The 12622-nt window shown below is 36.9% G+C and overlaps 1 protein-coding gene across 1 annotated transcript; it reads right to left on the bottom strand.

The window, feature by feature from the left end:
- Positions 1–3291: 3291 nt before the first annotated feature.
- si:ch211-157c3.4 (Lipopolysaccharide-induced tumor necrosis factor-alpha factor homolog-like) lies at positions 3292–8278 on the bottom strand. The gene is made up of 5 exons (XM_053515107.1): positions 8254–8278; positions 4791–4855; positions 4484–4588; positions 4224–4398; positions 3292–3783 (listed from the first exon to the last, which is right to left on the bottom strand). The coding sequence occupies exons 2-5, from the start codon at positions 4831–4833 to the stop codon at positions 3669–3671; spliced, it is 438 nt and encodes a 145-aa protein (XP_053371082.1). The 5' UTR covers positions 4834–4855; positions 8254–8278; the 3' UTR covers positions 3292–3668.
- Positions 8279–12622: the final 4344 nt, after the last annotated feature.

The following is a 12622-nucleotide window of genomic DNA, read 5'->3' as shown; positions in this document are numbered from 1 at the left end:
AGGATGTTTTAAGGAGTCTTAAAGTTTACTTCAGTGTCAAATCCACAGGGTTTAACAGACATGTAAAACAAGTTTTTATACTTCAGAAGCTAGGTTCTGTACATCTGATATTATCGTTAGTATGATATCGCAAGAACGGGTGGTTGATTGTTTGTAGGATTTATATAGAATTATCACCCTAACCAGATCATAAAATTTATCCAAGCAGGTGTCAGTCATAGCAGGGTCTAAAATCTGTCATAGACTTAAATATGAGAGGATGTTCAAGTCAAGCCGGGATGAGACTTCTTGTAAATGGAAGCATAAAAGTGATTGACATTTACAGAAGACTTCAAACATTTGAAAGTTGAAAACGCTTTAAAGAAGCCTGTAAATCCGTGAATGCCGATCCGGCCAGGGTGGCTCAGAGCCTAGTGCTGTCGTTTCAGTGATAATCCTGGAATGGAGCAGATGATCAGTGAAACTTGACATAACTTGTTCACCAACACCATTTGCAAATTACAGGAAATCTGCTGGGAGTTATTGCCACATCCCCTGTACAGTCCTGACCTCGTTCCAAGCCATTTTCACATGTTTTGGAACATTTAAAGGAGTTCCTGGGAGGCCGGCGTTGAGGCCCTGATGCAGGCAATCTGATCACGTTTCAGGTGTACTGAGAACTTTCTACCTTAATAGTGTCCAAGCTCTGGGATAAGTGCATTGGTGTAGCAGGGGATTATATGGAGAAATAAAGGGAGTTCTTAGGGATGGAAATAAGTAGCTTAGTGACCAGTTGGTGGTGGAGGCGTCCCGTTAGACTGTTCACATTTAAACATCTTGTACAAGCTCTTCCCCTATCCTAATTGCCTGGTGGTTACATAAAACCCAGTATACATTTGCAGTCTCCAGTTTGTACCAACACAAATGAGTAATTATAATTATCGTACTTAAGACAATCTTTTTTTTCCCTTATTTTTCAGGCCAAAAGTTGCAAATTGCACATTTTACAAAAGTGACGTTGACTCATTCTCACTACTAAGGTTACATTAATTATACTTTATCTTGTACCTTTCATTATATCTTTTTCTGACAAATTCCTTCCGCGTTACTCGTGGTTATGTAAGGTCAGTCTCATTTGTGCTTGGTTAGATTCTAGCACGGACTGCCTTTTTTTATATATATATATATATATTTTTTTTTTTCTCCCATTACATGTCCCATAGCAGACTTTAACAAAACAAACAAAAAATCTTTTATTGTGATGTAAACATGCTTCATTTTTAGATTTGTTTCTTTCAACTATGGTTAAGATGATCAATATTTATCCTAATTAATAAGAATTGTTTTAACAAACAAGGGCAAATACAGTCTACAGACACTAAGCGTCTGACCTGTGAATGTTTGGGTACCATAATCCAACACCCATTTAAAGACATTTTTTCATCATTTTAATAAGGCGGAGACACACAGTTACATTGACTTGCACATCGTTGTAATAGAGCTCTACACTGCAATAAAAATATACAGTTAAAAATTCAGATTTATGGAGAATTATGTACAAAGCACAGATGTCCCCATTACTAGCATTACTCTCCAGGTTTAAGTCTGTTGGAGAACCTGGTGGTACCGGTACCTCGGTGCTGTATTGCTTATTAATGCAGGAGTGTACCCGGAGCAGTTTAATATTTATTTTGCACAATCATAATCAAATATATATATATATATATATTAACACTTGTAGAGCCCAACGCCCCAATAATATCTGCACCCCACACTGCGAGAAATCCTCAAAGGCTGTGATATTTTAATAATAATAATAATAATAATAATAGTAACTGTATGAGTAGTGTTCAGTTGCATTTCTAGCCACTGTACACACTACACATTTATTTCCTTCATATAAAACACCGGAGTTATCTGTTCGAGTGCATGAAGTCCTGCCCAGCCGCGTTAAATCAGCATTTTTTAATCCGGGCCCCTGTTTTAACACTATAGTTCAATCATAAATGGTGTCGGTTGTGAGAAAAAGATCAATAGTGTTGCTCTTTAAAAAAAAAGTCATTTAAATCTACTCAGGCTAACAGAATTTAGGAATTTGACCTAAATGCTTTCAGAGATTGTGCCGCAATAGCTCATCTTCGCTAGCTAGCATTAGCAGAAAAGAAAAGCTTTGATTTGGTAATTAGTTTTAAATACTTTGAGAATTTACATCAGTTTGGCTGATGTTAGCTAGCTAGTGGATATTAGCAGTAAAGGATAAAGATATAAAGGAAATTACTTCAGGTTAGCTAGCTAGCATAAGCAGTGAAGAATAACTAGATTTGGAAATTCTGTTAGAAGTTCTGTCAGGTTAGCTTAAAAGCGAGTGTTATTAGCAATGAATAACAGTGTTCAAAAGACTCGAAAATAGTAAAAAAAAAAAAAAAAAAGTTTATAATTCTGTAAATCCTCTCAGAATTTTGTCAGGTGAGTTCATGTTAGCTAGCTAGCACTAAAGGAAAGATCATAGACATGTATGCTAGTAGGCTAGTGTTTTCAGTGAACATAATGGATAGTTTCAAAATCCTCTCAGCAATCATGTCTGGTATCATGTTAGCTAGCTAGTTCATTAGCATTATCAGTAAAGAATGTTAGAAGAAATTATTTATTGATGTTTTATAATTGTCTAAATCATTAGCATGTTACTGAAATGTTTAGCACTAAATTAACATTAAAGAATTTAACTGAAAAAAATCCTCAATCCTCTTTTTAAGATTAGTTAATCTATGCTAGCTGCCTAGCGTTTTTTTATTTTTTTATTTATTTATCTATTCATGCTCTTGGCTTAAAAAAGAAAGGAATTCTGTTGAGTTATTCATGCTAGTTAATTAGCAAGTGTTTAAAAGAAATCATGTTAGGTTTTCATTTTAGCAGGTTATAAGTAATGAAAAATATAAACATCACCCCTTCCAAGTTCACTTATTTAAAGCTAGCATCTTTAATGAAATTCATAAATATTTATGGGTACAGTTATAAAAAGAAATTGCAGTGATTGAGTTAGGTGATAAGCGTTAGCAGTGATTTATAGTTACATTTGTAGATTTGGTATGATGGCAATCTATGTCAGGTTAGCTTACGATTGCTAACAAAACGTGGGAAAATGCATATTTCGAATGAATTTTGGTATTTAAAGAACTTTAGATATTTATTATTTACAATTTCCCAACTAACTGGTTAGCTTTAGCTCGTAGGAATGTAGGCTGCCAAGTAGGTCTGGAAATCAAAAAGATTTGCCATTTTATTTTTTAGGGATTGGCAGTATTTGATCTACCTAGAAACAAACGCACTTGAACCAACCAAAACAAGAAAAATTGCAGGACTGACAACAGAGCAAAAAACATGGACTCATGGAACTTCGGATTAGAAAACGCTGATCATGTGAATCAAAACATCCTAAATGTCTGAAGCGATGGTTGTGTATTGCAGAAGCAAATTATCATAATCATAATACTAATACATTGATAGTTTTTTTTTTTTGTTTTTTTTTTTTATCTGCCGAATGGTCCATCAGCTAATCTCATGTTCATACATGATCATGTCGACCAGATGGTGATGGTGGTAGGTGTGTTGTGTGTGTGTTTTTTTCTTTTTCATGTTTCTTTTTCTGCAGCTATGTTGTAAGCATTAACTGTAGCCGGGTTTAGCCGGGGTCAGCAGCATCTTTTCTTCTCCACGTGCAGAACACGTTGACACTTGGGGCAGGAGTGGTAGACGTCCTTGAAGAATTTGAGGAAGAAAGGCAGGAGGCAGCAGCCAAGCACGAACCTAAAACACACAATATACAGTATAATATATGTTTATAACCACAGTTTATTCACTTGGAGACATTTAAACTTTACATGATCATTGAAACAATTTCGTTACTTTTTAAAGGGACAGTTTGTAAGATTTAAGAACGTTTGTACATCCATGATATTATATGCTAATATTACAGTCCACATATGGACAAATGATTAGATGATCTATCTATCTATTGATTGATTGATTGATTAATTGATTGATGAAAGGTCTTAAAGTTGGATTTGGTTTGTTTTATCTATCATGAGAAGATGGAATTAAAATGACATTTTATATATAACCTTGTGCAAAGTCTCTCTTACTCTCTTTAACATACCAGTTATTTTTCTGAATGTATCGTGCATATTAAGCCTATTAAGTTATCTATGAAAGCTTCAGTATAAACAATGAAGTTTGATGACTCCTACCCGCACAAGATGAAGAGGAGGCACATGAGCCATGCGTAGGTTCCCACTTTATAGGTGACTTGTGTGAGGACTTGCTCCCTGCAGTAGGTGCACGTGGTCATGCTAGGAGAGCGTCCCAGGTCCGATTCATAATTCACGTACCTGTTCCTCTCAGGGGTCGTGGACGTCGTCTGAACTGCCGGAGTGAGGGAGGAAAACATTTAGAGAGAGAAAATGGGGTTTCAAACTGACGTGTCCCTGATAAGCATTAACATGCTCACCTGTCGTGCTTTGGGCCGGCACTCTGTATTCTGACCTGGTGGGAGCGGACGCTGGGTCAAACGGCGTGTGCACCTTGTACACCTTCACATTGTCTCCTATGGCGTCTACCACAGAGAACAAGAGGTCATGGTATCATCGCGTTATGTGGGGTGTTCTTTACTGGGTATGTGATTATAATCAGAACAAAAGTGGATAAGGAACCAATAAGAGGGATCACTTCCCGTGGAGACCAACAAAAATATCTAGACAATTTTGAATAGTTTTGCCCTGTTTGTATTTTTTTTTTTTTCCTGATTTGACACTAACCTGGTATGATGTAGGGCGGAGGATCTTTTATTGGGGAGCTCATTTCCGTATCTGTTTAGCTGTACCTGTAGGAATCGATTAATCAAGAAAAGAAAAGATGTATTAATTCAATGCATATTATAATAATTATACCTATATTAATTATATGCAGTCGATACTAACATATGAATTTATATCATAGTTTGGTCTTTCTTTTATTTTATTTCTGTCTTCTTACAAAATTACATTTTTGAAAGTACACATTCAAAAACATCAAGCAATGTTCATATAAGGATATTATTCGAAGGAAACACTATATAACACGTGTGCAATCTTCCTGCATGAAGTGAAAGAGCTTTTATCATATGTATCATCAGAAAATATCAAATATCAAAGAAAATTTTGATGGAAACGTCGACTCTTTCTGAACCGAAGGGTGAGCGGCTGGACGACTGTGACACTTTTGCGGTCATCAGATAAATACCTACTTTTTATCTCTGGGTTGATTTCGATTTTTTTTGTTGAAATCATTGTTTCCAATGTTAACGGTGAAATGTTACAGCCGGTTGGTTTTTACAATCAATCTGCTATTTTAATACATTTAGGAAGTAAATTTCACAAATTCTGACCACCAGGGGGTGTTTGAGCATTGTTATCGTAAATGAAGGGAATGTCATACGGAAAATGTCATCACATTTCCTCCTCATAGTCCAGTTTAGTGCTCGTCTCTCAGTTGAGTTGGATTTAGAGACACATCACACCGCAGTCTCATGAATACTGTAAAAATGTTTCATGACTCGGATTAATCAGCGTTCAGAACAAGGACCCCGTGACCCTTAAAGGTTTATGATGAAGTCCATGTTACAAAAGATGATGTTGGATGGGCAGATTAATGGAGATCACAACTGAAAACCCTACCGTGACTTCATAAACAATATACAATAAAGCTGTATGATAATGCCTCCTCTTGAGTCAAAGAAATACTTCTCTGCTGAGATGGTTTTCGGAAATGCCTGAAGAAGTTCAGATTGTTTCTAAAAGGCAGGAATTTGACTCAGTGAACGCCTTGATGAAAAATCTGACTAGCCTAGCCTGTCCTGTGCCAGGTGAAGACTAGTAAGGCGTGGAATGTCACCTGGCAGCATGTTTCACTCGCAAGTCTCGACCACGTCATGTTAGCATATAGCCGACATTCTTACGCGTAGATACTTTACTGTTCCTTGGTGCTGAAGTGGTACCGTTAAAAAGTAAATTATGAAGAAAATACATAATCGGATGCTGAGGCTGTTCAGATGGAGGCCAGAAAAAGTGAGACGTTAAAGCATGGAACCCCAGGCATCAGGGGTGATGGTTTATCCACATGATTGTCTAGATTATCTTTATCAACATGTCATTAACCTCAATTATCTACAGGAAGTTCTATCTGTTCTTACATGTAATGCCCTAATCCTGACGACATCATGGAAGGGTTGTGCATGTGGGTGGATTTAACAAATAATAGATCCTGTCGTGCAAATTACTAATAAACTGCCAAATTAATTAATAACACGAATACAGATACATTATGTCATCCACCTTTCCAATGAGGTGAGGTCAGGTTTAGAGTTCTAACAGGGTCTTTACATGAAGTGTGTGAATGACACTATAGGGTGTAATGTGACATCATGAAGGAACATGATTTCCAGGCGTGTCTCCTTTAAAAACAGTACATCGTTAAGACATTTAAACGGTAACAGTGATCAATCCGTTAGTGATTAATTCACTGTAAGGTGTGTATCAGGGCTGGGATCGGGCATAACAAAAGAAAGATGTCACATCAAGCTTGGGTGACAAAGAAAAGCGGCATGGGTGATGGTGCTGGTGCTGCGCTGTAGGGTGAACTTCATTCATTCCTTCATTCCTTCATTCATTCCTTCATTCCTTCAGTTTCAGGTACTGCTTTATCCTGAGCAGGAAAACAGTACCTGATTGTACCTTGCTGTTGGACTGGTGCCCTCAAAATACCTTCAATACCTTTAATACAGGCATTCTTTATGTTTAAAGTTTAAAAAAATTCTTTTTACAAGTAAAAGAATAATAAAAACAGGTACAAAACAAAGGTGCCACCTGAACAAAATATAGGTGAGTACTCTCTCTGAAAAATTGTCACTGGTAAGTTAAATAATAACTGCAGGGGAGCGTATAAGAGTAAAGTAAAGCAACACATGAGTCAGGAAACTATTCCAAGATCCGGGTGGGAAAAAATATCTAACTACAGCCTATTAGGTTCTCCGATTCTCTGAAACTGTTATATCTAAAACATCAGAATAACAATCTGGAACATTCACTTCTTTAAATTTTGTAGAAGATTCCCGTTAATAACAATAGACAAATTAGCATTATAAACAAAATAAAAATTATTATTAATTATTGCAATGGTGATTATAATCATATAGGGAATCAGTTTTTCTACATTTACAAATTTTACACTGGAATTCAGGAATCGTATTTTCCGCTGAAATATTCCTGCTTTCCAAGAATAAATGACCACATACTACTACCTTAAAAATAGTTTTCCATTCAATTAAAAAGTAAGAATGTTTCCTTATATAAACCAGTCACATGACTAATTGATTCTTGATTAAGAAAACTGTCAAAAAGTTCCTTACTGGATATTTAGTGCACTAAATACACTAAGTGCACCAAGTACACTAGAACATTTCATGCCCTATGTAGGGAAGGTAGTAAATACAGTAGTAAACATGAAGGATGGCTATGAAGTGCATATGCCTTATATATTATACAGTTACAGGGAGTTAATGTATCGTCAGTACAGATTAGCTCAGGGGTTCATAACTAACGCTACTAGGTGACTTTTTTCTTTTTTCATAAAAAAAATGCTAAGAGTAATTTCGAGCATGTGAGCAGGCGTTGGCCCTGGCAGCATTGTTGTCCTCGCTCTCTATGGGACGACATCATCAAGCTTACATCAAACTCCTTCCTTTTCAATTACATAAAGACTGCAAAAACAGACTCGAGGCCTGAACCTGGACCAAACCTGGACTAAAAGTGACAACATCATGATCTCAAGTGTTTTCAAGTAGGGTTATGTTCTCCTACAGAAATATTAAACATGTTTCAATTTCATGGGAGAATCTGAAAGGGAGTTTAATGATTATGAAACAAGACTTGAGTCGCCTGGGATTAAATTCCCATAAAATGACGTGATATCTTTTTTTGATCATGTGATCATCTCTAAGCAGCATTTTTAAACACATGTTAAGCAGATGTGTACACATTTCCAGAAATACTGAAACTTAATCCTGGAGGCCTGAAAAGGCTCAAAATTAAATTTTATTATCTTAATCATTTTCCGAAAAAGGATATATATATATTTTAAACAACCCAAAATCACTTTCAGTATTTTCTCGTTTTAACCCTAAACCAATCTGTTCAGCCAAACCGACTTTAAGGCCTTTAAGTGTTTGAGGAAGTCTCTACTCACCCTGCTGCAGCTGTGTTCTGGGTGCGACTGAATCCAGTTCAGGACAAGACCTTCAGCTTTTCACAGGCTTCCCTCCACTCCACCCTGCTCGACGAGGGCGCGCTTACATACGCATTCACCTCCTCCATGAATATGCATGAGCCTGATTCAGGTAGACAGGCTTTTTTTTTTTTTTTTCTCTGAATAACCTGTTTGTGTGATAACAATGTGCCCTTACAGGTGCAGAAAGACAAGTACGTGTACGCCTAAAACACACGTTATACACATCATCTGCATTAAAGTCATTCAGTTAGAATGATAAGTAATAAAGTAATAATGAAAAGAGCTGATGTGAAGAGCAATCCATTTAAAATAATAATTAAAAAAAAAATTTAAATAACATATTTTGTAGTACACACGCGTGTGTGTGTGTGTGTGTGGGTGTGTGGGTGTGCGTAAACAGGATGTCTGCACACCATCAGGGCAAAATAGAGACATTTATTAGCAATTAACAATTTATAAAGTTATTATTTATTTATAATGTTGTTTCTCTATAAATAAAATAACTATGACACCGACTGCACCACCGCACTATCCAGCATCCTTGATGAAGAGATGAAGATGCTGTGAAAGGAAATTAATCAACAACTGGAACCTGTGATACAAATTTTCATCTCAAAGTGATTTATTCCTCTTATACCACAACAATTTTATAATTATTTATTAAATAAACTATATCTTATGCATTTTCATTAGCTTTTTTATTTGTTGTCAGAAAGACAAATCCGGTTAAGCATATGTTGTGGAAAAGAAAGCGCTGGCACTGGAGACTCCTTCCATAAATTCTACATAAACATCTTTTCACAGTAACCTTCAGCATTACAGCTACTACATAAATTGTTTACTTTGTTAAGGCAGAACAGCCTTCGTGCAACTCCCTGTGACTGAGCCGTTACTATAGAAACGGTAACGTATTAGAACAAGTGAACAAATCTAAAGCATGTGATTCGAAGCACAATTAATCAAGACCTTCTGACCAATCAGGGTACAGAGTATTATTGCTCTGGTATAAGGGATAATATGTACAAGTTGATCTCCTCATGACATGGGGAGCGTCAGTCTGTCATTTTGCCATAGTTGGCTTTCTAAATGTTATTATAACCTTATCACCTATTACACACCCAGACTAACCAGAGTGGCCTGAATTACCTTGCCAATTGACCAAATAGTAGGATCAGACTTAGGGCATGTCTTACGCTTTAAATATGACTGTTATAACATGTAAATGTTATGTAAATGACCTCCTGCTGAGCCACGCCCCTCCAGAAAAACAGCGGAGGTGAGTGGGGGAGGGGCTCTTCTTATATGAGGTCACAAATGGCCAAAATTTAATTGGATTTTGGAGAATTTAATTGGAAAACTAGTTGCTCCAACAATCACAGGTTCATATAAACATTTAAATGCATTATCGTTTCTATGGTAACAGCTTATTTATATTAAACTATGATACTTTACTATGATAACATTAAAAGTAAATCTAATCTAATAACAACATTAAAGCTAATTCTAAATGGTATCAATTAAAAGTTGTAATTTGAAGAGGAAAGGAACTTCATGTCATGCTTTTTAAAAAAAATAAAAAAAATCAACCTTGGTGTGGGAACAATATGTTTCTATACCAGCAAGAACACCTGAAGAGTGTTACTACTTACATATAATCGTTACTTTTTTTAAAGTAACTAATTACATTAGAAAATTACTGTCTGCAAAAAGTAATCAGTTACATTACAGAGTTACTTTCTGATGAAAGTAACTAGTTCAGTACTTTTCTGTTGCAGAAAATGAAAACTCCTTTGTGATTCCTCATGCATGTTGTTTTAGTCAAGACCTTTATAATTATTCTACCATCATCACGATGGATCATTAGCGAAGTTTGGCCCATAATCTGTTAACTACTAATACTCCTATCTCACCTACGCGGTTTCGCGCGGTGACCGTAAGTGCGATTCATCATGAGTTACTGCGAGTTTTGCCGCTGTGATTAGGTTTCCATCTTTCCGCGCGTCGCTCCTCACATAGACATAGTGAGATAGTGCTATAACAGCAGGAATAACAGAGGGGGTAGGGTTATCGGGGCGAGGCTTGTAGGACAACTTTCACACACACACTAACGGATTAGGTATGACTGCTGTCTGCCTCATGGATTACATAAATTGTCTGAATAACGAATTACATTTTTTGAAAAATAACTAAGTAACTGAGTACTTAAATGGCGGAGCTAACGCGTTAGATTATCCGTTACATCAAAAAAGTAATCCGAGTACTCTAACACGTTACTTTGTAACACGTTACTTTGTAACACGTTACATCCAACACTGCTTACAATATTATATAATAGTGCCATAGTGTCATAATGCTAGTGATACGGAATATTTGTGAATTCTTCATATCTTTATACCATTGTCTCGATTGTCAGGGTTGGCTCGATTTTAGCGTTCACAGCAGTTGTAGCTCAATTCCTGTAGGTGTATAAAAAGCAGAATATCAAATACCAAGGATTAATGGTTAGAATAGTTAACCTGAGCTGTACCTTATACTTAGTGTTCTATTTTAGTTCTGTAAATTCAAAGAGTACAGGTTTGGCTACAACTAATTCTTTTAAGTTTTTTTGTCATAGCTAGCATGTCACTGCGCTGCTGTAGTTAAAGAAGATTTACAAGGAGAAAAATGCCTTGTAAATCTTAAAAATGCCTTGTAAGGCTAGTCGAAAGCCCACAGGCTTAAAAACTCTTTGTATGCAGAAAGAAAAAATAAACAAAAAGCACAATACTGTTTGTTAGCCATGGAGGTATCGAGCTTGGTAACCTACGTGCCAAAGAATGGAAATTTACAGGCTCAATCGTTTAGGGTTTCTGGGTTACTGATCGGGAGGTTGGGGGTTCGAGCCCCAGCGCTGCCAGGCTTCCACTGTTGAGCCTTTGAGCAAGGCTCTTAACCCCAGGGCTGCTGTATCCAGGCCGACCCTGCACTCTGCACTCTGACCCCAGTGTCCTAACTGGGATATGTGAAACATTTTTCTCTACTGTGTAACGTACACGTGACAAATAATTGAATTATATAAAGCCTGAATAAGTCAGTTTCTTCAGCTCTTTTCAATGTTTAATTTTTTTTGCTAATTAACATTATACATCTTATAGCATTAACACAAAAGAGTGGGAAAATTAGCAGCGGTAGGAGATTCGATTTTCTTTCCTTTTATGTGTTATGTTTATTGTCTACCTTTAAATCCTTAGTAATGTTAGTCATCTTACTAAGAATCTACTAAACTTCTCCGTCATGAAATAACAAAGCGCTGACACTGGAGACTCCTTCCACAGATGCTATTTAAACATCTTTTCACAGTCACCGTAACCATTAGAGATGAGACGCAAACAGTTTAATTTATTAATGTGGAGCATCCTTCGACCACGTGCCTGTAAATCTTCTGCCTTTAAATCTTGCAAATGCAGAGCAATGCTAGTCAGATGGCTAGTTATTGTCATACGGTTTAACAGATGTTAGCTTGATTTTTAGAATCACAGAAACTCTTTTTTTGCCACCCTTTGCATCTTAAATTTTGTTAATGCGTTCAGTCATGCTAATTAGCTAGCTAGTTTAGCAGATGCTGGCTCGAAATTTTTTTCCTTTTGTCCCGCCTTATTTAAGGCATGTGACCCCATTCCATCCTGAATTTTGAATCCTGATGATGCTAGTTAGCTAGGTGTTAGGATGCAATTGTTAGCTTGATTTTAAGGGTAACCTTATCTCTTTTCCCCACCTTATGATAGGCATGTCACTTGCATCTTGCATCTTAAACCTTTCCAATGCATATAGTAATGCTAGTTAGCTAGCTAGCTATTTTTGAGCATGGTTGTCATTTGCTAATATCTTGCAGTTGATCTCCAAAGCTGGTTATAAAAGCCTTTCTTCCACTTTTCTATGTCTAAGTTAGCCACATCCTCTGTTAAGAACATGCACGAACCACATCCTTTACAAAAAGCCCAAAGATTTCGGTGTCATCTTTCACACGCAGGCTTAGACGCTCGCGATCACACACGTTATTCATTGATTAGCCGCGTGCATGGGTTTGAAATGTGTGTAAGGTTTAGAACGTGGAGCTGCTGGAGAGAGGTGTGGGGCAGAAGTCATCAGGTGTGGGACCTAAAGTCAGAAAGAGACTATCAGAGATATAGTTCAGTCACACACACACACACACACACACACACACACACACACACACACAGACTAATATGAGAGGTGCCACACCCTTTCTGCCCTTGCAGTCGATCCTGCCCTACAGCATTCCCCAGGTCGTGACCAAACCCCTCTGTGTTTCACATTCCAGTAGTGG

Source organism: Clarias gariepinus, chromosome 16 (assembly GCF_024256425.1).
Source record: "Clarias gariepinus isolate MV-2021 ecotype Netherlands chromosome 16, CGAR_prim_01v2, whole genome shotgun sequence".
Taxonomy (NCBI): Eukaryota; Metazoa; Chordata; class Actinopteri; order Siluriformes; family Clariidae; genus Clarias; species Clarias gariepinus.
The sequence above is the reverse complement of the archived record's forward strand: the minus strand, read 5'-3'. Positions and strand labels throughout refer to the sequence as shown.

Bases quoted from the DNA above. Each gene is read 5' to 3' on its own strand.
- si:ch211-157c3.4 (XM_053515107.1), bottom strand. From the start codon at position 4,833: ATGAGCTCCCCAATAAAAGATCCTCCGCCCTACATCATACCAG. The intron at 4,399-4,483 runs GTGAGCATGTTA...TCACTCCGGCAG, and splicing joins GCCGGCCCAAAGCACGACAG to TTCAGACGACGTCCACGACC. The intron at 3,784-4,223 runs GTAGGAGTCATC...TGTGTGTTTTAG, and splicing joins CTCCTCTTCATCTTGTGCGG to GTTCGTGCTTGGCTGCTGCC.